The sequence below is a fragment of the Microtus ochrogaster genome, chromosome 5 (assembly GCF_000317375.1).
Source record: "Microtus ochrogaster isolate Prairie Vole_2 chromosome 5, MicOch1.0, whole genome shotgun sequence".
NCBI lineage: Eukaryota > Metazoa > Chordata > Mammalia > Rodentia > Cricetidae > Microtus > Microtus ochrogaster.
The window spans coordinates 38,156,799-38,177,876 of NC_022012.1; the positions used below are offsets into that span (position 1 = coordinate 38,156,799).

General features: G+C 50.7%; 2 protein-coding genes across 5 annotated transcripts in view; both read right to left on the reverse strand.

Moving 5' to 3' along the window:
• Window positions 1–731: 731 nt before the first annotated feature.
• LOC101981511 (ATP-binding cassette sub-family G member 4) lies at window positions 732–11,285 on the reverse strand. 3 transcript variants are annotated; one of them, XM_026779493.1, is made up of 12 exons: window positions 10,861–11,285; window positions 9,967–10,216; window positions 5,467–5,584; window positions 5,220–5,352; window positions 5,061–5,111; window positions 4,749–4,894; window positions 3,224–3,347; window positions 2,992–3,106; window positions 2,668–2,810; window positions 1,771–1,869; window positions 1,395–1,563; window positions 732–1,295 (listed from the first exon to the last, which is right to left on the reverse strand). In XM_026779493.1, exons 2-12 carry the CDS (start codon window positions 10,202–10,204, stop codon window positions 1,156–1,158), a joined length of 1,476 nt encoding a protein of 491 aa, XP_026635294.1. In that variant the 5' UTR covers window positions 10,205–10,216; window positions 10,861–11,285; the 3' UTR covers window positions 732–1,155. The 3 variants fall into 3 exon arrangements, with proteins under 3 accessions (XP_026635294.1, XP_013201742.1, XP_026635293.1); XM_013346288.2 differs by having other exon boundaries at window positions 10,742–11,285; XM_026779492.1 differs by having other exon boundaries at window positions 10,734–11,285.
• Window positions 11,286–18,831: 7,546 nt separating this feature from the next.
• Window positions 18,832–21,078, reverse strand: part of Hinfp (histone H4 transcription factor) — a 12,595-nt gene continuing 10,348 nt past the window's right edge. For both annotated transcript variants that reach the window (XM_026779442.1, XM_026779443.1), the window contains one exon: window positions 18,832–20,385. In XM_026779442.1, the coding sequence (XP_026635243.1) occupies window positions 19,974–20,385 (412 nt within the window). In that variant the 3' untranslated portion in view covers window positions 18,832–19,973. The remainder of the gene's footprint in view (window positions 20,386–21,078) is intronic.

Below are 21,078 nucleotides of genomic sequence, written 5' to 3' on the forward strand. Positions count from 1 at the left end.
ACGGGAAATAGGAAGTCAGCTTACTAGCTACAGCTGTACAGGTTGTTTCCTGTACAAAGGTTCCCTGCTCCCAGAGACAGCCAGAGGTCAAGATCTAGCTTGTGTTTCTCACATAAGCTCCGCACGTGGCAGAGGACAGACCTGTACCTCCCCTTTCGCTGTTTGTGACAGATCTCAAGCTATGGATGACCTTGACTTCCTAATCACCCCACTTCACCTCCCAAGTGCTAGGTCACAGCCCTGCGGGGCTACACTTAGCTAAGGGATACTTCTCTGTGATTTGCTGAAAGGATTATTGGCGGCCCTGAAGCCTTGAACGAGAGGAGGTGGTAATATGATTAACAAATGTCATCTGATATTTTTGGGGCATTTAGAATGCGATGAGCTCTCTTCTAAAAACTTTATAGAGAGTCAGTAAAATGGCTCAGCAGGTAACAGTACCGGCTGGCCAAGTATGACAGAGTTCAATCCTAGAATCCATGTATTGGAGGGAGAGAACCAAATTCTGTAAACTGTCCTCTGTCCTCACCACATACACGGTGGCAAGAATGTTTATGCACATATAAGATAAATAAATGAATGCAAAAAAAAACAATTGTTGGGCATAGTGATGAATGCCTTTAATACCAGCACTCAGGAGGCAGGGGCAGGTAGACTTGTGGCTCTGTGAGTTCAAGGCCAGCCTGGTCTACATAGTGAGTTCCGGGACAGCCAGAACTATATAGAGAGACCCTGTCTCAAAATATAAAAATTAAACTTTGTATGCCTTTAGTCGTTTAATTCTAAAGCACAGCTCTGAGGAAGACACTGATGGAATTCTGTCTTACAGGCGGGAACACTGCTAAAGCAAAGAGGAACGGGGTGACATGCACAATGTCTTATAGCTGGAAAGTGAGCAAGGCTCTAGAGCCTATGCGCTCTCTGCTGCCCATAACAGATAGAGACATTTGTTATTCTGCTATTAAGGCCACCTTTTTATTTATTTATTTTGGGATATGGCTGGACTTGAATTCATGGCAATCCTCCTGTCTCAGCTCTTCCCCACTGCCAAGGGTTGGAATGAGGTGAGCCACCACACCTAGCTATGGTTACTATGGTTACTATTCCTAGTTTGCTGTCCATTTTCCCATTAGACCCCACATTCCATGGGATCCCCTATGAATGCGCTGGGGCAGTGCTCAGGAAGAGACTCACCTGAAAGGGCACATCAGCCATTGTCTTGGCCAGGTAATACGCTTTGAGACTGTACCAGTAGTTCAAGTGCTCCCTCATGAAGACTGCCATCTCTAAGGGAACTGAGGGTAGCATGGGTAGGTCAGGCTTCACAGGCTAAGCTTTAGCCCCTGCCTCGTGCCTGGCACCCCCCGCCCTCCCCGCCAGGCAGATTAGCTCACAGGTGAGCACCGTCGGCATGAGGGCTGCGAACATGAGGAAGAGCATGGAGAAGAAGAGGAAGCCGGTGTTGTTGAAAACCTTGCTGGCGTCATCGCCGATGTGCAGGTAGAGGAGGCCAATGAGCACGCCAATCAACACGTGTGACATAAACCGCAAGTGGGTCAGGACCTAGGGCACAGGTCGTCAAGAGAAGAGGTATGTGTCCCAGGACAAGGGAGTAGGAGTGGGGGATGCTAGAATAGGAACTTCGGGGTGCCCTGCAGGTACACAGAGCCAAGAAACATGGCATGGGAGGGCAGTTTCCATCCCAGATGCTGAGAGTCTGTAGCCCAAGAGGTCGAGCCTACACCTCCTGCCCTCAGCTTGACATCTCACCGTGTCCCTGAGAATGGATAAGAAAGTCCTCCTGAAGAGGATGCAGAACTGGGTGAGGGTGCTGGTGGCAAAAGTGTGGCTTTCGATAGTCTCCACTTCCTAGAGGGAAGAAACAGGACTGGGTGAGTGTACCCTACCCACACACTGCCCGTCTAGCTCAGTAGGTGGGGGAGTCCCAAGCTCTTCCTAAGACAAAACCCAGGTCTACAGGAGGAGCCTTTGAGCTGCTCATCTTGACGCTGCTTTCGGGGTAAAAGCCTCAGGGAGATTGAGGGTGGAAGAGAGAGAAAGCAGATAAAGATACTTGGGTAGCAGGAGACAGGAAGGAGTCAAAGACCCTCTCTTGGTCATCTGCCTGGCTCCTTCTTCACTTCATGACAGCTAACTCTAAGGCCATAACTGTGTGTATAAGCCACTGGGTCTCCCATTGATTCACAATGATGACAATCACTAATAACATTAATAGCCAAGCCTCTGACTTCCAAGAGTGATGGCATCTCACCCAAGGGAGAGATCTGGCACTAGGCGGACCCTGGCTGCCCCAGTGGCCTGCTGAGAGCCTATGTGATTTGCTAGCTAGCCTTCCCACCTGTTCTGGGAAGTTGGGTTAGAGATAACAGCAGACCATCCTGGCCCTGAGGTCAGCAATGGCATTGGCCATGCTTTCCCTAAGCAGGCACCGAGGGCAAAGCACCAATGATGCTCATAGGAGCTCTGGAGGAGCGGGTGGAAGGGAAGCCCAAAGCTCAGGATCTACTGTGAACAGTAGCTCCATTCCAAGCACCTGGCTTCCGGTTACACGGTGGCAGCAATGCCTCTGGGGACAGCTTCCTTGGCAGGGTCATTGTCTATGGTCCCGTCTCCCCTCCCCTATTCTGCCCTCTCTATGCCACTCACCGGAGGACAAGTGGGGCAGTGGGCAGCGACCTCATTCTTCTCGGGGCTGCTCTTCTTCTCGGCCATGGTGCAAAGGCCATTCTGCACAGCCCTGAACAGCATGGGGTTCAGGTCTCCGTACTCGCCAGAGGCCACCTCAATGACTAAGGAGACACAGAGCAGAGTGCTCAGCTAGGCTTCACCCTCAACTCCCAAGGGCAGGTCAGTCCCTCTTTGGTATATGGAGAAGGCAAGAGACAATGAACTCCCTGTCCCCAAGAGGCCTCCATGACCCAAACCCTCTTCTTCACTGTCACCCATTTCTTCACTGGAGCCCCCACTTACTAAAGTCAGCGGGGTTGTGGTAGGTAGGACAGTGCAAGCCAAGCCCCTTCAGATAGGGAATCAGGTTGGTAACCACACCCTTGAAGATGCATTGTCCCTGGCTCAGGATGTAGAGCTGAGGCAGAAAGGAACACACAAGAAAAACATGACCAGCGAATGGGGGGGGGGGCACTGACACTTCTATCCCCCCTCTATCACAGGCCAGTCTTCTCGGGGACTCGGGGATACTGACCTTGTCAAACATTTCAAAGAGCTTGGCACTGGGCTGGTGGATGGTGCAGATGACAGTTCGCCCCCCATGGGCCAGGGACTTCATGAGGGACACCACTTGGAAACAAGAAGCGCTGTCTAGACCGCTGTCCAGAGAAAGGTCACCAGGGACCAGTGAGGTGGGTGTGGCTAGGAGGTGGTGAGTGAGGTGGGGTGGCTTCTGTGGACAGGACGGGTCTAGTGGGAGGGCACCCTCTGGACACCCATGGGCTGATTAGATTTTGTCAACTTGACACAAACTGGAGTCATTTGGGATGAGGGGACAATCACTGAAAAGATGCCTCCACCAGAGCAGCCAGTAGGGGCATTTTTCTGATTATTGATTGATGTGGGAGGGCACAGCTCACTCTGTGTGGTGCCCCCCCCACATCGGGTGGTCCTGAGTTGCATAAAACAAAAACAAAACCAAGCTGAGTGAGCCTCAGAGGACAAGCTAGTAAACAGCGTTCCTCCGCGGTCCCTGCCTCTGGTCCCTGCCTCTGCTCCTGCGTGAGTCTCAGTGACGGACTGTGATCTGAACATGGAGGTCAAATAAACCTTTCCTTCCCCCATTGCTCAGCAACAGAAAGCAAACTAGGGCAGACCCCCAGATCCTGCACACCTTGTGTGGCTCAGGTATTTGCAAGCCCAGAGCACGACTCAGTTAGAAAAACCATATGCCAAGCACCTCTTGCATACCAGGCACTGAAATGGCCAGGGCTCACTGGTCTAGAGAGACACAGAGGAGCTCACGGTTGGCTTCAGAGGATGTGCAAAGTGTAGCAGCGACACAAAGCAAAAGACTGGCAGCGGATCAGCCATGCCGTAAACATAGCATGGGATGGGAGAATGGCTAGGAAAGGTTCCAGAGTCTAGAAAGAGCAAGAGCCTGTGAAGGGACAAGGGAGGAGTCATGATGAAGGGTATTCCACACAGAAGACACAAAGGTCAAGCTGAGGGGCATGGAACACGGGGTTTGATGGGAATTGCAGGCAGCTCGGCGTTATTAGAACATAAAATATGAAAGATGGGAGAAGCAGCTGCCTGACTATTTTGATGGCAAATGGGACTCTGTGTGGTTTGAAGCAGGAGAGTGGAACTTGCTAGATCTGTTGTTTAGAAAGCCCATTCTGGCCGCGGGTTAAAGAAAGGTGCCTGGGAGCCTGAAGGCGGGGAGATGAGCTTGACGATGTCCTGAGCTCAAGCACTAGGAATGGGGCTGGGAAAGTCTGAGAGCTACGCAGGCAGGCACGGAGGATCTGATGACTAATGGCTGTTGAGGGGAGAAGAAGGAGATGTCAATCAAAGAGGGGGGAGGGGGTACATCCAGTTCTCTCTACCTGGATGAAAGACAGGGCAACTTGGCTACAACGGGATTAGCAAGGATGGAGTCCCCAGAACGTTGCCAGCAGGAGATCTGGTCTCCAGCCACGGAGCCATGAACCAGATTCAGCCCTGGCTTAGGGCTGAGAAGAGGAAAACCCAGGTCAGGAGAAGCAGGGAAATACCTGGTAGGCTCATCGAAGAACATGACAGGTGGGTTGTTGACCAGTTCCAGGGCGATGGCCAGGCGCTTCCTCTGCCCTCCAGAGAGCAGGGCTGTCCTCGTGTGAGAGCAGGACATCAGGCCCAGGGCTGTCAGGATCTCTGTCACCTGCGGGCACCCCACGCAGCCCCAGTCAGCCTTAGCATCTCTGTCTCACCTAAGCGGCTCCCCACTTTCATAGAGGTTGACCCTTAAGCCCTTGTTCCCCACCCAGCTTGGGGCCTAGAACTCCTAAGCCTCAGAATGGCTCCCTCCCTCCACCCCATCCACTCACCAGTTCCTTCTTCACTTCTTGCTTCTCACTCAGCTTCAGGTTGGCCGAGACCTAAAAAGCGGTAAGCAAGTGAGGAGGGGCCATGTGTGCAGGCCCTGCCCAGAGCCTTCAGCTGGTGACAGAAGGGGAGCACAGAGGAGAAGGCCACCCTCTCCTCACCATCATGGCCTCCAGCACCGTGAGGTGTGGCAGAAGCATGTCGTCTTGCATGATGTAACAGGACATCTTGCGGAAGGTCCTCAGATCTCGTGGCTTTCCATTAACCAGGATCTGCCCCTTCATCCCTGACTCCCTGCGGGGAGAATGGGTGGTGATCAGCACCGAAACCTACTGGAACACCTTCTACACCCCTCCGTCAAGAGCTTCCCCCTCCTGAGCCTTCTCCACTCCCGTCCCTCATGCTCACCTATACCCTGCCAAGATGTTCATGAGCGTGGACTTGCCAGCCCCGGAGGGGCCCATGATGCCAATCAACTCTCGGCGGCAGAACTTACCAGACAGGCACTTGAGGAGGGTCTTGTAACCTGCAGCAAGAACAGGAAGGGATCACCGGTGAGGGCTAATGATCTCACGCATCCTCAAAACATTTAAAGAGGAGGCCTGGGGAGATAGTCCAGCCAGTAAAAGGCTTGCCACACAAGCACAAGGAAGGACCCTCGTTCCATTCCCAGAACTCTCTTAAGCTGCCTGGCTCAGTCTGTGCATAGTGATCCCTGCATGTCATCCCAGGACTTGGGAAGCTGGGACAAGGAGATTGTTGTGAGTTCAAAGCCAGTCTGGACCAGAATCTGAAACCCTGTCTAAAGCAAAACAAACCAAACAAACAAGCAAAAGTGCAGGAGATATGGCTCAGCAGTGAGAGTGGACATTGCTCATGTAGGGGACCCGAGTTCTGTTCCCAGCACCCACTCTCAGTGGCTCACAACTCCCTGTAACTCGGACTCCAGGGGATATAGTGCCCTCTTCTGGATTCTGCAGGCACCTGCACTCACATATCAGTGCCCCACCACCACCACGCACACGTGTTTTAAAACGAAACTTTATTTTGACAACAGTAAGCAAAAGGTTGGAACTGAGGTTCACACTTGTAATCCCAGTGCCGAGAAGGCTAAACCAGGTAGCTCCCCAGACCTCAGAGTCCAGCCAGAGACCCTGCCTCAGAGAGAAAGGTGGATGGATTTTGGGAAATGACATCTGAGGTTGACCTCTGCCCCCCCCCACACACACACGTGCAAGCACACACACACACACAGAGGTGGAGAGAGAGAGAGAGAGAGAGAGAGAGAGAGAGAGAGAGAGAGAGCGCTCGTAGAGGAGAGTCAGCCATAGATGAGACAGCCATTGCTGAGTGGAATTGTTAGGATGGGCAGGCAGCGCTTACACAGACGCTCCCACCCTCTCACCCTGTCCCCCTAGAAATGACCGCCACTAGCGTTAGAGTCCAGGGGCGCCACAGTCTCTTGACGGCTGCGGGAAAGCTGGCGCCCTCCTGAATGACTGTAGCGAGAGCACTGGTCCTAGAAAACCAGGCTCTCTCCTCACCAGAGTGCACGCCGGCTTACACACCCCGAGGACACCTCCCCGGAGCAGCCCAAGCTGCTGCCTGTCCTGTGTTCCTGCAGCATCTGTGTTCAGATGCCAGCATGTTTGTCACTCAGTGTGCCTGTGCTCACCCCCTCCCCCAGCCTCTGAGTCAGGGAACATCTTGGGGGAGGGTCTGTGTCTTATTCATCTTTCTTGTCTGTCTGGAATGTAATAGGTGCTCAGTAAGTGTGTTTCGTGGAGCTTTTGCTCTATTCTGGAGAGAGAGGGGGGAAAATGCCTTCTTTCTGTTGTCTCTGCCCTACAAGCTTGTCTCTCCAACCCCAACGGCCAGAAAAACCTCACCTGTCCTTCGCTCGCTCACTGGAAAGTAGCCTGTGCATAAGGCATAGCAGAAGGAGTCCGGTGGATCTGGGTCAAACTCTGGTTCCACATTACCAGCTGTGTGACCTGAGGCGAGTCGCTTAACCTCTCTGAGCTCTAGGTCCCTCCTCTGTGAGATGAGGATGGTGGTGCCTAGCCCACGGAGTTGTCGAAAGAGTCACTCGGCTAACATATGTAAAGCATACGGCTTGGCACATACCATACATTTCACAAGGCAGATTGCGTTACAATTCTATCTGACAAACGCTTGTTGAGATCTACGCTGTGCTAAGCTCGGTACCAGACACTAGACAACAACTAAAATGAGGGAGGACGTGGTTTCTGCATCCAAGAAAGTTACAGACTAGGTAAGATGGACGGACGAGAAAACCCCTGCGGTGGGAATGGAAGAGAGAAGAGCGGACAGCAGAGATAGGGAGACAGCCATGCACCCTCAGAAGGAGACTTCATGCAAGGTGTGGCATTGGAGCTGAGGAGGAACAACAGATGCCTTTAGGAGAGAAAGCACAGCTATAGCATAATCTAGGGGACTGGGACAGGCAACTGATGAGCAGGGGAGTAGAGCCGGGAGGTGAGGCCAAGAGCCAGGGCCTTGCCTGCTAAGCGGGCAGATCTGCTGTGCTGAGGAGAACTCAGGCCTTCGTCCCTCGCCTAGTCCTTAGCGGAGACAAGGGAAGTTTCGCTCATGTAACTGCTGGCCGTGGCACCTGTGCCACATACCCTGTTGGACCAGAGCACACCAGCTGCCTGCTCAAGGTCTAATCGTCCTCAGCTGTTCCTCCCAAGGCCACACAGCCAGGTCTTCACTGGGAGACAAGGTCTTGGGTCTCAGACCTCTCCTAAGCCCTCCTCCTGGCCAATCAGAAAAAAGATCCTGGTGCGCCCTCTCCAGCACATACTCCTCAGAACCACCACAGGAAGTGACTTCTTGTGCAAGGGAAGAAACTGCAGCTGTGAACCTTCCCCTCATCTGATGCCAGAGCGGTCTGATGCCAGAGCCGATGCCAGCAAAGCCAAGACCTAGCACAAATATCATCTTACGCTTGTTTGCCTTTAAAGCACTTTTGGGATACCAACTCGGCTGAGCTCCCCGAGAAGCCCATGAGGAGAGTTAGGCCAAGAAAGGACATTTGGCCTACCAAAGGCCACACAGCTTCCCAAGGGCTGGAAATAATTGTTTCTTAACTCCCCCTGTATCACAACTGTTTGGCGCCTGAGGGACCTGCAGACCTCGCCCTGGAGAGACATCGATGTTCTAGTCTTACTTTAGTCAATAGCTCTGCAATTTTGTCAAATCACTAAATCTTTTCATTTATTTATTTAGGTTTTTGGAGATGAGGTCTTCCCTATGTACTCCAGGCTAGCCTTGAACTAACGATCCTCCTGGGAGCCTCTACTGTGTTGAGCTTACAGGTGTGTGCCCTTATGACTGGCATTAGGGTCTGCGATTCCTCATCTAGAAAAGAGCAATAGTGGGCTGGGATGTAGCTCCGTGGTAGAGTGCTTGCCTAGCGTACGGAAGGCCCTGGCTTCCGTCCCCAACACCATTTGAAAACACACAGTAGTGTTCCCTCCCAAAGACTTAATAGGGTTCTTATGTTATTAAGTGGGATCACTAATAATTAATTGAGTGTATTTGAAAAAAATATAAATGTTATACACAGAGGAGACTGGTGACAGATCCTCACCCAGGGAAGGCAGTGCTCTCTCCCAAATCTCCTACACTTCCTGTCTCTGCCACCCTTAATCAGGTTCTGCCCTCTCCCGAGGGGAGAAAGAGCCGAAGAATGAAGTAGCCAGGCAAAGGAGGGCAGAAAAGGGACCAGGACTAAAGGAGAGCAAAACGGATGGATAAGAGGGTAGCTGGGGCTGGCAAGATCGAAAGGGAGGAGTCCCTAGCCAGGGCTTCCACCACCCTGATAAGGTGAAGTACCTAATCTAGCCACATTTCTTCTTGCCGTAAAGTTCTGAAGGCCAAGGAAATAACAAGGACCTCATCGTCCCACCCGGGCCTGGTCTGAGAACGGAAAGAGACTGCTTAGGCCTAGGGTATTGGCTAGGGAGCCCAGACGCCACGAGCTCAAACCCCCATGACCACTTGGGTCACCCATGGAAGTGAGCCAACATGTAGAGACAGCTCACACCGAGCCCTGTTCTGAAGCACCTCAAAGCTATGACACGGTCTCAGCTCCACCCCCTAGCCCACACCCAGCTCTGGGAAACAAACCCAGCCTCTAGGTTCCCAGCCCAGCTAGGACAGCTCTGGGAAACCTGTCCTGACAGGGAGGAGAGGGAAGGAGGTGGGGCTGCGAGGCTAGGCTTTGGACCCTGCTCTGCTTCTTACTAGCAGGGGACACTTGCCAGGTTTTCAACTTCCCAAGCCTCAGTTTCCTTATCGGTAACCATCTCTCCTGACCAACCTCCACCCTTCCAGCGACTGTGGCTGGCGGGAGTCAGAGGGCAGGAATGGGACCGTCTTTAAAAATAGGAGTAAGGTCTCTGTGAGTTCGAGACCAGCCTGGTCTACAGAGCTAGTTCCAGGACAGGCACCAAAGCCACAGAGAAACCCTGTCTCGAAAAACAAAAAAAAAAAAAAAAAAAAAAAAAATAGGAGTAAGGATGCTGTTGGACATTGAAAAGAGCCTCCATAGATAGAGCACGCCCCTTCCCCAAAGCAACCTTCATAGGTGCGAATACAGAGAGAGAGAGAGAGAGAGAGAGAGAGAGAGAGAGAGAGAGAGAGAGAGAGGTGCTAAGAGGGAGACTGAGAGACTAACTCAAGGACCAGAGGTCATAGGGTCTATTTCAGAAGAGAAAACTTCAATATTCAATTGAACTTAGCTTCCTAGTGCTGCAGATGTGGGGAGCAAGGATCTTGTTAAACGGGGGTTAGGGCCTACAAAGCTCACAGCGGGGGCCTTATGATACTGAAGAGGCAATTCAGGGAGAACCCCCAGGTCCCCATGGGACTGCCACATACCCCGTTTGCGCCAGCAGGACCCCTCCCGCACGGAATAGGACAGTTCCACAAACTCGATGTCCACAGCAGAGCGCTTGGGCAGGTGAGAGAAACGTTGTGCTTCTGTAATGTGGTTCTCCACCTTCTTTAGATGCGTGGGCAGCACGGGGGGCTCTGTCCCGTCCTCCAGCGCCACAGCCATGGCCACAGCCCCAGGCCCCAGTCCACAGCCCACGGCCTCCAGTGCCTTCTCCGCCATCACACAGCTGGCCTGCAGGAAGAGGGCCTGCTTAACTCCCGGCAGACCCTCCAGCCCTTGTTCAAAGCGCCATAGCTTTCCGATGCTGCCCCGCCTCCACTCCCCCTAACCCTGCCTCCTTTTCAGGGCAGATCCCCAACTGTCAGCACCCCTCTTCCCGCCGGGTCTTCTGCACCAGGCAGCACACTCCCAGGGCAGTGACACCCAGTCGCGACCTCTCCTCGGTCCTGGGCAGTTCCAGCCTGGCCTGGCCTTGCCTGCTCCTCCCTCCCCGCCGCGGCCTTAATCTCCTTATCCCGCAGACCGGCAGTCCCTGGGGGCCGGCGAGGGCGGCCACCGGCTCGGGAGATCGGGGAAACTGAGCAGCACAGGCTGGGCCCCGGGAGGCTCTGGCCTTGGCTCCGCGCCCCCCTCTGCACGGACTGGCGCCACTCCTCGGCCGGCCTCCCCATCCCGCGCCGGTGACCGTGTGCCTCCGGACAGTCACAGACCCCAGACCCTCCATGCCGACCCTCTGTCCCCCACTCGCCTGGTCACCTTGACGCGCCTCCGGCTCGCGAGACGCAAGGATGCTCAGCAGAGATGCTCAACCGGGATGCTCGACCAGGATGCTCAGCGCCGCAGAGCGGGAGGTGGACACTCCTGGCTCTCCTCACCTGCCTCCGGTGCGGCACCGGCGCCCCGGCTCCCTTGTCCCGGTAGCCCGGGCCGGGGCGGGGCCAGGCCGGGGCGGGCAGTAGAGGAAGGCCGGGCTCAGGTCAGAAAGGATGACACGGTTGCAGAGGGTTGGTTGAGGTTTCGCCCTGACTTCTCTTGGATGAATCCGCCCGGTCCTCTAGTCTGGTCCTGAGCGCCTGTCCTCCGGAGCTAGTCGAGCAGCGACAGCGTTCTCTTCCAAGCTTCTGCTCGCCGCCGGTCCTACTGCTCTTAAAGGGCCCGTGCCTCCCCACATCCGATGGATGGCAAGGATGGAGGTGTCGAGAGCAACGCCTGCAGCGCGGGGGCCAAAAGGGGCGCTTTTGTGAACCCAGGACTAAGAGCTACAAAAGGTCAACCCGAGGTCGCTAAGGGAAGGAGACTTGAAGTCACTCAGAGGAGCAGATCCTCGGGCAGTAGAGTGCAGAATTCATCATGCCCAGGGGGTTGGGAAGCTGTCCGTCTATCTGCACGCACAAACCCCTCATTGCTTATCTCTTTCAGTTCAGCTTTGGAGCTCAACCCCACCCAGTCTTAAACTACAAAGGACTTCGATGTTTAAGACTGAGGGTATAATTCTTGGGACTTTGAGACAGCCTTTCTAGCAATTATTCACATCTCCCCTCTCTAAGGGCTCAAGACGACTTTAGTTATGAAGAGATCGGGAACAGAAGTTATGACAAAGCTTGCAGGCATCTCCAAGGTTAACTTGGGCCCCAGTCACAGCCTACTTTGGCCATAAAAATGTTTATTCCAACAGCCAGATAGGTACAGGTCTCGGAGCCAGCACAGGCTGATCTGAGAGGCTCCAGGGCATGCACAGGACTCTCCGGGCACTGTCTTGGACGTCTTTTTATACACATATGCCTTCTTTCTCTCCGCCTACAAGCTTGGACTCTGAGTCCTCGGAGTGCTTACACTGGCACTCGCCCTCCCACCCCTACACACACCTTATTTTGGCCCTTTCCAAACAATTACTCTGGGCCCCTGCCTGCCCTATCTTCTGTGTCTTCCAGGGGTAAGTAGGTTAGCCAGTCAAGACACGTGACTTGAGCTTTTTAGTTCCCACCTGTCACACGGAGAGACAGGTAGGCAGGAGGCTGCTTAGGCAGCTGTGACTGCCGAGGCTTCTACCGCAGTAGGAGAGAGGTTATTAGCAGTCAAACACCTGCCCCCATCCCCACCCTAAGCCTTTCTGCAGCCTGGGAAACCATGTCCATGCCCCACCCTGTAACTAAGGTTCGAGGGGCTTTGGGATCCAGGGTTTCCCAACTTCCCTTCACTGCCTGACCCGCCTTTGGCCATTCCTCAGAATCCACCTTCCCATTTTCCAGATGGACCCTCCGTTCTTCAAGTGAATCACCAAAGGCCCATGACAGACTCTCACATCCCCTATGATTACAGTGTGTGTGTGGGTGTGTGTATGTGTGTGTGTGTCTGTGTGTCTGTGTTTGTGTGTGTGTTTGAGATAGGGTCTCATGTAGTGTGAATGTTCTCTGTTTGAGATAGGGTCTCACATAACTCAAGTTGTTACTGAGACTGGCTTTGACCAGTCCTCATTTACCACTCCTTGAAGGCAGTTATTACAAACCTATGTCACCAGGTCTAACAACTGCATTTATTGAACAACTACTATAAACCAGACATTCTTTTTTTTTTTTTTCAAGACAGGGTTTCTCTGTAGCTTTGGAGCCTGTCCTGGCACTAGCTCTTGTAGAACAGGCTGGCCTCGAACTCACAGAGATCTACCTGTCTCTGCCTCCCGAGTGCTAGGATTAAAGCTGTGCACCACCACGGCCTGCTGCCAGACATTCTTCTTAATGTTATGCCCAGATCACAGGGTCCCCCAAAAAACACCACAGAGTTCACACTCACATGCAAAAGCAAAGAGCCTTTATTCAAGCTCAAGTTTGGACTCTCTGTCTGTCCCACACAGCGGTTGAGAGCAGAGAGTGCCCAGCCCTATTGAGGTAGGCTTTTTTTTTTTTAATCACAGTAGAGGTTGGGTAAGGGGATTTTCAGGGTTCAGGACCCTGATAGGCTGACATATGGGAGGTGATGTATGCTGTGAATGTTATATTGACATTGGTTAATAAAGAAGCTGCTTTTGGCCAATGGCTTAACAGAGTAAAGCCAGCCTGAAAGAGATATAGAGAGTAGGCGGAGTCATGGAGAAGCCAAGTAGCTGCCCGCAGGAAACAGATGCACCTGAACCTTGCTAAGCCACAGCCACGTGGTGATACACAGATTAGTAGAAATGGGTTAATTTAAGATATGAGTTAGCCAAAAATATACTTAAGCTATTGGTCAAACAATATTACAATTAGTACAGATTCTGTGTGATTGTTTCGGGAATCTGAGTGGCCAGGAAATGAATAAGTAGCCTCCAACAACATAGGGGGTCTTGACAAAAGGGGAATAGGTGAGTCCTGGGCTCAGGGACATCTGATGACCTTCTCTCATCTTTTTTTTTTTTTTTTTTTTTTTTGGTTTTTTTCGAGACAGGGTTTCTCTGTGGCTTTGGAGCCTGTCCTGGCACTAGCTCTGTAGACCAGGCTGGTCTCGAACTCACAGAGATCCGCCTGCCTCTGCCTCCTGAGTGCTGGGATTAAAGGCGTGCGCCACCATCGCCCGGCGCCTTCTCTCATCTTATCTGATGGTTGGGACGTCAGGTACTTCCCTTTAGATGCTGGCCCTCCCTCGGAGGTGTCAGCTTATGACTCTTTCTGGAACCCAGTACTGCCTGCCAGTAAACCAAGAAGAGAAACTCAGGCCTACTTTTTAGCTGGTCTCTAACAAGCCTGCCATGGCAGTTGTGTGGCCCGGGCTCCACACTTGGTACATCTTAATATCTCTATGAGGCAGGGTTTTTGTTTTGTTTTGTTGAGACAGGGTCTCACTGTGTAACTTTGGCTGGACTGGCACTTGCTATACAGACCAGGCTGTCCTGGAACGCCCTAAGTGGACCAGGCTGACCTCGAACTTCTAGGGATCTGTGTACGGGGCAGGTCTTACAACCTTCCTTTGGTGAAATAGAAAGAGAAATAGGAAGGTTAAACAATATGGCTGAGGGACAGGCATAGCAAATCCAAAGGACAGGCTTAGAATCCAAAGTCCCTGCTTTTGCCCACTCTGCCAATTGGTCATCTCAGAATCTTATTCCCTAATGGACACCAGGAACTCAAGCCCAAGCTGGCCTTGAACTCACTGTATAGCTCCTGATCTTGCCTCCACCTCCCAAGTATAAGGGTTATATCAGGGCTGGTGACGGAAGGGCCTTGGAACCTCCTGGGCAAGTACACTACCAACTGAACTCTACCATCTTCAGCCCCCTCCCTGATTGTATCCTTTTTTCATATCTAAATTAATGAATACATAATATTTGCCATATTTAAATTTTTAAGTTGTGCTTATTATTGTGGTGTGAGTGTAAGCATGTTCCCAGGGAGCTCATGGAAAAGTCAGATACGCAGGTCACAGCAAGCCCTTTTACCCATGGCATCATCTCACTGGCTTAATCCATTATCATCATGGCTGAGAGCACAGGGGCAGGCAGGTGTGGTGCTGGAGAAGTAGCCAAGAGAGACATCCTGATCCTCAGAAGAGAGATGACAGACAGACAGACAGACAGACAGACAGACAGAGATCTCCACACTGCGCTCAGTGTGATCTTTTTGACATCTCCACACCCACTCCAACAAGGCCACACCTCCCAGTCCTTTTTAAATAATGCCACTCGCTGGTGACTAAGCATTCAAACACATTAGCCTATGGGGGTTGTTCTTCCTGAAACCACTGCACCAGAGTACTGGCATATAGTGTCTCCTAATTTATTTATCATTTCTTTTTGTTGGGTATATCCAATCTACTAGCTTTTTTGAAATACCTAATTACTGTCACCCACAGTTAGTCTACTGAGTTATAATCCATTAAGGAGGTAGAAGCAGGTGGATCAGGAGTTCAAGGTTACCCTTACTTCACAGTGAATTTGAAGCTGGCCTTAGTCAAAAGCAGGGTTGGCAAGATGGCTCAGGTGGTAAAGACACTTGCCACCAAGCCTGACACCTGAGTTTGAACTCCAGAACACAAATGAAAGAACTGATTCCCACAAATTCAGATTGTTCTCTGATCTCCATATGTATGCTGTAGTTAGTGTACACGCACACATGCACACACACACACGCACACACACATGCACACATGCACACACACAGAATATCTAAAACAAAATTAAAACAAAAAATTTTTTTTCTCTTCTTTTTTTTTGAGACAGGGTTTCTCTGTAGCTTTGGAGCCTTTCCTGGAACTAGCTCTTGTAGACAAGGCTGGTTTTGAACTACAGAGATCTGCCTGCCTCTGCCTCCTGAGTGCTGGGATTAAAGGCGAGTGCCACCTTTGCCCTGCTAACAAAAAAAAACTTTCTTTAGAATGTAACTAGATCTTTGCACCTCCTTCTGGTGTTCGAATCATCTTTCAGCACTGTAGACAGGAAAACAAAGGCTCAGAAACATGAGGTTCCGCTGTGAGGGGACACATCCAGCCTGATGATGAACCCAGCTTCAGATCCAGGGCTTAGGGACCCCATTATTTCTACCATGTCAAACTTATATCCAAGTATCACTTTCCTGTCTTTAGTTTTTTTAGACAGGGTCTCACTGTGCACCCCAAGCTTGACTTCAAGTTGTGACCCTGCCTAAGCCTCCCAAATCTTAGATTTACAGCCATGCCATTCCCATTTTATTTTTATTTATTCTTAGACAGGGTTTCATGTAGTCATATAGCCCAGGCTAACCTCAAACTTGCTACATAGTCAAGGACAACCTTGAAATTGTAATCTTCCCACCACCACCACCTCAATGCTGGTATTACAGTGATGGACCCCTACACCCTGTTTCATGGAGTGCTGGGGTCAAACCCAAGGCTTTCTGACTGCTATACAAACCCTATACCAACTCCTCCCTCTTTTCAGAGACAATCCACCTTCCCCTAATATGCTAGGATACAAACCTTTCTAACTTGGCGGAGATCCACTACTGTAAGTCTTTCCCATTTGGAAGACCCTCCCAGAAAATAAACTCCTAGATAGACCTTGTAACTTACTAACAGTGGTCGATGGACTTTAGTGTACACCTCAAATCCTCCAGAGGGTATAAGACTGAGTCTGGCTTCCATTCCCAGGGTTTCTCATTTAATGTCTAGAGTGGGTCTTTGCTTAGTGTAGACCTCACCGCCCTTAGAATAAAGCCATATACCAAGAGTTTCCCTGTCAGAATGGATCCTCCCCACTTCCCCAGATACATATCTGCCTATTCCCTAGGATTGATTGATTGATTGATTGATTGATTGATTGATTGATTTGTCCTTCCTACACCCACCCACACCCCCAATCAAGCAGTTTACTTCCAGAGCAAGTTTCCTAGGGCCAGACATGCAAGAGTTGATAATTCTCATCTCAGCTTAGGGCTAGACGTTATTCTAACCAACACTGCTCTGGACAAGGGTTTGTGAGAGCGGTTGGTAACATGGTAAAGAGTGTGGTGGGGTCCAGCGGGATCCAGAAAGGACTTAACCCGGAGACTCGGGAACCGGTCCAGCTCTGTCCCCACTACCCAGATTCTTTGTCCTCTGCGACTGCTCTTGCCTACCGACTGGTTCAGCTCAAGACTTTTTAATTTGTCAAGGAGGGCACCCTCTGCTGGCCACTTGGGGAGGTGCTACTCAGAACAGAACGTGGAGGTGGCTAAAAAGGAGCGCGCTTCCTTCCTCCCTTCCAGCAACAAAGTTAATCTTCTCTTTCTTGGCTCCCTAACAGGCAGGGAAGTGGTGACCATGAAGGGGTGCCTGATGTTACCTTTCTTAAACTATGACATGACAATCTTCAGAGACAAGGTCTTGCTTTTAAAGAGAGTATCTTGTCCCTGTTCTCCTGTTCCTCTCCACCACAGGCCCAGAAAACATGGCCTGAAACCTCTAAAAAATGAGCAAAAATAAATCCTTTTTGCCTTGTATACCTTGTGGGTTGTTTGTCATAGCAACAGAGACTAATATACAATATTTTGGGTTTGTGTTCTTGTTTTGAGACAGGGTTTCTCTGTGTCACCCTGGCTGTCCTGGAACTCACTCTGTAGTCCAGGCTGGCCATGAACTCAGAGACCTGCCTGCCTCTGCTTCCTGAGCACTGGGATTAAAGGCCTGTGACACCATGCCCGGCTCCAGCACAGTAACTTAACGGAGGCGCTTAAATGAGTGTTCTACCAGTGCTACACTCATGGATCCTGAAGCAGCATTTCTTCCTCTCCTGTCGTATGATACTATCTCCTTTGATAGGAAAAGAGTCAGCGGTTTTCTAACGCTGCAGAATGTAGAGTTCTTTGCAAAAGTCTCTTTCTGTTTAAGAAGATTTTTATTAGTTAATTAATTTTTTTCAAGACAGGGTTTCTCTGTGTAACAGCACTGGATGTCCTGGAATTAGGTCTTGTAGACCAGGCTGGCCTTGAACTCAGAGATCTGCCTGCCTCTGCCTCCCCAGTGCTGGAAGGCATGCATCATGGCCTGGCATTAATTTTTTTTAAGACTTTATCTATTTAGTGTTTTGCCTGCGTGTACACCTACAGGCCAGAAGAGGGCGTCAGATCTCATTACAGATGGTTGAGCTACCATGTGGTTTCTGGGACTTGAACTCAGGATCTCCAGAACAGCCAATGCTCTTAACCACTGAGCCATCTCTCCAGCCCTGACTTTTATTAATTTACGCGTATGGGTGTTTTGTCTGTATGTGTGTCTGTGCACCATATGCACATTTGGTGCTCAGAGGACAGAAGAGGGTATTAGGCAGACCTTTAACTGGAGTTTTAAGATGGTTATGAGCCACCTGTGTGTGTGTGCTCAGAATTGAACCTGCATCCTCTGGAAGAGCAGCCAGTGTTCTTTACCACTGAGCCATCAGCCATCTCTCCGGGCCTGCATATATATATTCTTGTCTATTAGTTTCATTTTGTTGCTGTGACAAAACATCCTGCTAAAAATGCCTTAGGGGACCAAGGGTTTATTTGGCTCATAATTCCAAGTTACAGGCCAAGCATTTCGGGAAGTTGGGGTAGCAGAAACGTGACACACATCCAGTCAAGAGCAGAGAATGAATGCACACGTGCCCACCAGTGCTCAGGACTGGGAGAAAATGAAGAGCATGTCCTTCCACGTATTGTAGCAGGGAGCATTTCCTTTATCCAGACTGGTAGAGCCAAAAGGGCAGTATGCTGAGGAACATCTCAGCAGGGTTAGGGAAATGGCTCGGTCAGTACATGCTTGCCCTACATGAGGATGAGTCCAGGTCCCCAGCATTCACATAAAAACTATAAACAGGATTGGCATGTCAGTAACCTAGTACTGGCGCAGGGAAAGAGACAGGCAAATTCCCAGAGCTCACTGGACTAGTCATAGGTGAATTTGAGACTCTGAAACTGTCTCAAAAATCAAGCAGACATCAGCTGACACCGATCTCTAGGCCCCACACACACTCACACAACTGCAGAGCACGTACCTGCTCACATATATGCTACACAGCTTTTTGTTTTTTAGGACAGGGTTTCTCGGTGTAGCCCTGGCTACCCTGGAACTCACTCTGGAGACCAGGTTGACCTTGAACACAGAGACCCTCCTCCCTCGGCCTTCTGAGTGCTGGGGTTAAAGGCACGTGCCATCCTGTCCTTATTTTGAGGAGTTTCAACTTCTCTGAGGAGCCAATGAAAGGCGCTGGAGAGATGGCTAAGCAGGTGAGAGCACTGACGGCTCGCGCAGACTCAGATCCAGTTCCCAGTCGTCTGTAATTTAGTTCCAGAGGACCTTTTGACCTCCACGGGCACACCTGGGATACACTTACACACATGCAGGCAAAACACTCATACACATAAAAGTAAATAAACACATATGTGTAATATTCATAAGAACATTTTTAATCCAATGAAAATAGATCCACTCTCTAAGAAAATGTAGACACAGTTTTCTAGCTTGACTCTTGGCCCCTGAGCACTTGGCAGTCTCTGGGTGACCTCCCAACCCACCTCTACTTCAGAGCCTTTGCAGTTCCAGAACCCCAGCCTGCTCTAGAGGCACAGGGTTCTAACTAGGACTAAGGGGGCAGTCCCAGGGCCATTCATATCCATTCTGTAACGCTGTTAGTATTATACCATGGACAAGTACTGGGCTTCCTTCCACAAAGCTGGTAGATGCTCTGGAAGCAATGGACAAACTTCAAACGGGTACATGAGAGTTAAAGAAACCACCCTGGTCTCTAAAGGGGTAAGCCTAGTTATTCAGCCCCACTTCTAGACAACTATTATCTGTTACCTAGGAAACTGCCGCCAAATTTGAGAAATAAGTAACAGCCCAAGTGGTTTTTTATTACCAAAAACTGTCATACATACAGTCTCCAATCCTGCCCCTTAAGATAATCACAAGTGTTCCTGGAATGTAAAAGGAAACCTTGAGAGAAATGGCACCTGGTTCTTAACACGTAACTTTTCTTTTCTTTGGGGGGGGGGGCAGTTTCGAGACAGGGTTTTTCTGTAGCTTTGGAGCCTGTCTACCTGTCCTGGAACTCACTCTGCAGACCAGGCTGGCCTTGAACTCAGAGAGATCCACCTGCCTCTGCCTCCTGAGTGCTGGGAGTAAAGGTGTGCGCCACCACCACCTGGCCTCTGAAGGCATAACTTATAGTGAGGAATCAGCTCTCAGAAGGAACAGTCGCTCATCATCCCTGGGCCAATGGACCCCTAAAGACAGGAATCGATGTGAACTAAACATTTACTCACTGCATCTAGCATGACTAATGAGAACACACATGTCGAATTTCTTCAATGAATCCTACTCCTCAGGTTCCCCACAAACATCAGTGTGGAGAGGGGAGGGGAGGAATTACTCAGAGTCCACAGAATGACGCTGCCTGAGTCAGATTGGAACATACTATTCTCAGCACCACTTCTAAAGGCATCCAAAAACAAAGGCTGCCCACCAGGGGCAATGCTGCCTGGCTGGCTCAAACTCCAAGGTCTGAAGAAGGTCAGGCTCTGAAGCCTCACGCCATCTGGACCTCTGGCTTCTCAGGTACTTCTTTAAGCTTTTCCATCGCTCTCGAGGGTAGCTCAGAGACTGGAGGGGGCTCTCCTGGGGCTTCGGACAGCACATAGTAGACAATTTCTTGCTGGCCTTGGCTGTCTGTCTGATCGTCCATATGGACAGCAGAACTGGAGTTGTCCTGAGAAGCTGAGGTGGCTGTCCCCTCAACCCTATCTTCCTCTTCCATCTCTTCCTCAGGTCCTGCTCCCGCAAGTACTGTTTCTAGAACGATGCCCTGCAGGCTGCTTTCATTCAGTGCCACTCCCGGATCTGATCCTTCTTGGAGCTGCTGCAGGAGCTGCTGTGTCAGCTCCACACTCTCATAGCGAACCAGCTGCAGTCGCATGTAGCCATCTTCATGCTCCTTGTACCTGGAGACAGAGGGTGAAGATACAGATACACTAGCTGGAAGAAGTCTCAGGATTCCATGTGACAGAACTGAAGATTAAGAAAAGGGTCAGAGGAGAGGACTGAAAATGAAAAACTTAGTGCAGAAGCCCAACCCAGTAGAGACTGACTGACTCTGTAGTAGGTAGAGTGTCAAAGTTTATGAGGCCATGAAGCTCACAGGCAGGACCCTTAGCCTTTAATTCTTGCTCTGGCTGCAGGACTTCTGGCATTACTTGTTGAATCTGAAACCAAGCTTTCATTAGAAAACCCACAGCCTTGCTGGGCGGTGGTGGCACACACATTTAATCCCAGCACTTGGGAGGCAGAGGCAGGTGGGTCTCTGTGAGTTCAAGGCCAACCTGGTCTACAAGAGCTAGTTCCAGGACAGCTAGGTCTGTAACAGACAAACCCTATCTCAAAAAAAAAAAAAAAAAAAAAAAAGAAAAGAAAAATCAGTCTTGAATGGTGGCACACACCTATAATCTCACTAGAAGCAGAGATAGGTGGATCTCTGTGAGTTCAAGGCTAGCCTGGTCTCCATAGCAAGCTTTAGGCCAGTCAGGGCTATATGGGCATCTGGTCTCAAAAACAAACAAGAAGCCGGGCGGTGGTGGCGCACGCCTTTAATCCCAGCACTCGAGAGGCAGAGGCAGACGGATCTCTGTGAGTTCGAG

Bases quoted from the DNA above. Each gene is read 5' to 3' on its own strand.
- LOC101981511 (XM_026779493.1), bottom strand. From the start codon at position 10,204: ATGGCGGAGAAGGCACTGGAGGCCGTGGGCTGTGGACTGGGGCCTGGG. The intron at 3,348-4,748 runs GTATTTCCCTGC...TTCTCTGGACAG, and splicing joins TTCTTCGATGAGCCTACCAG to CGGTCTAGACAGCGCTTCTT. The intron at 3,107-3,223 runs GTCAGTATCCCC...TTTCTGCCTCAG, and splicing joins TCTTTGAAATGTTTGACAAG to CTCTACATCCTGAGCCAGGG.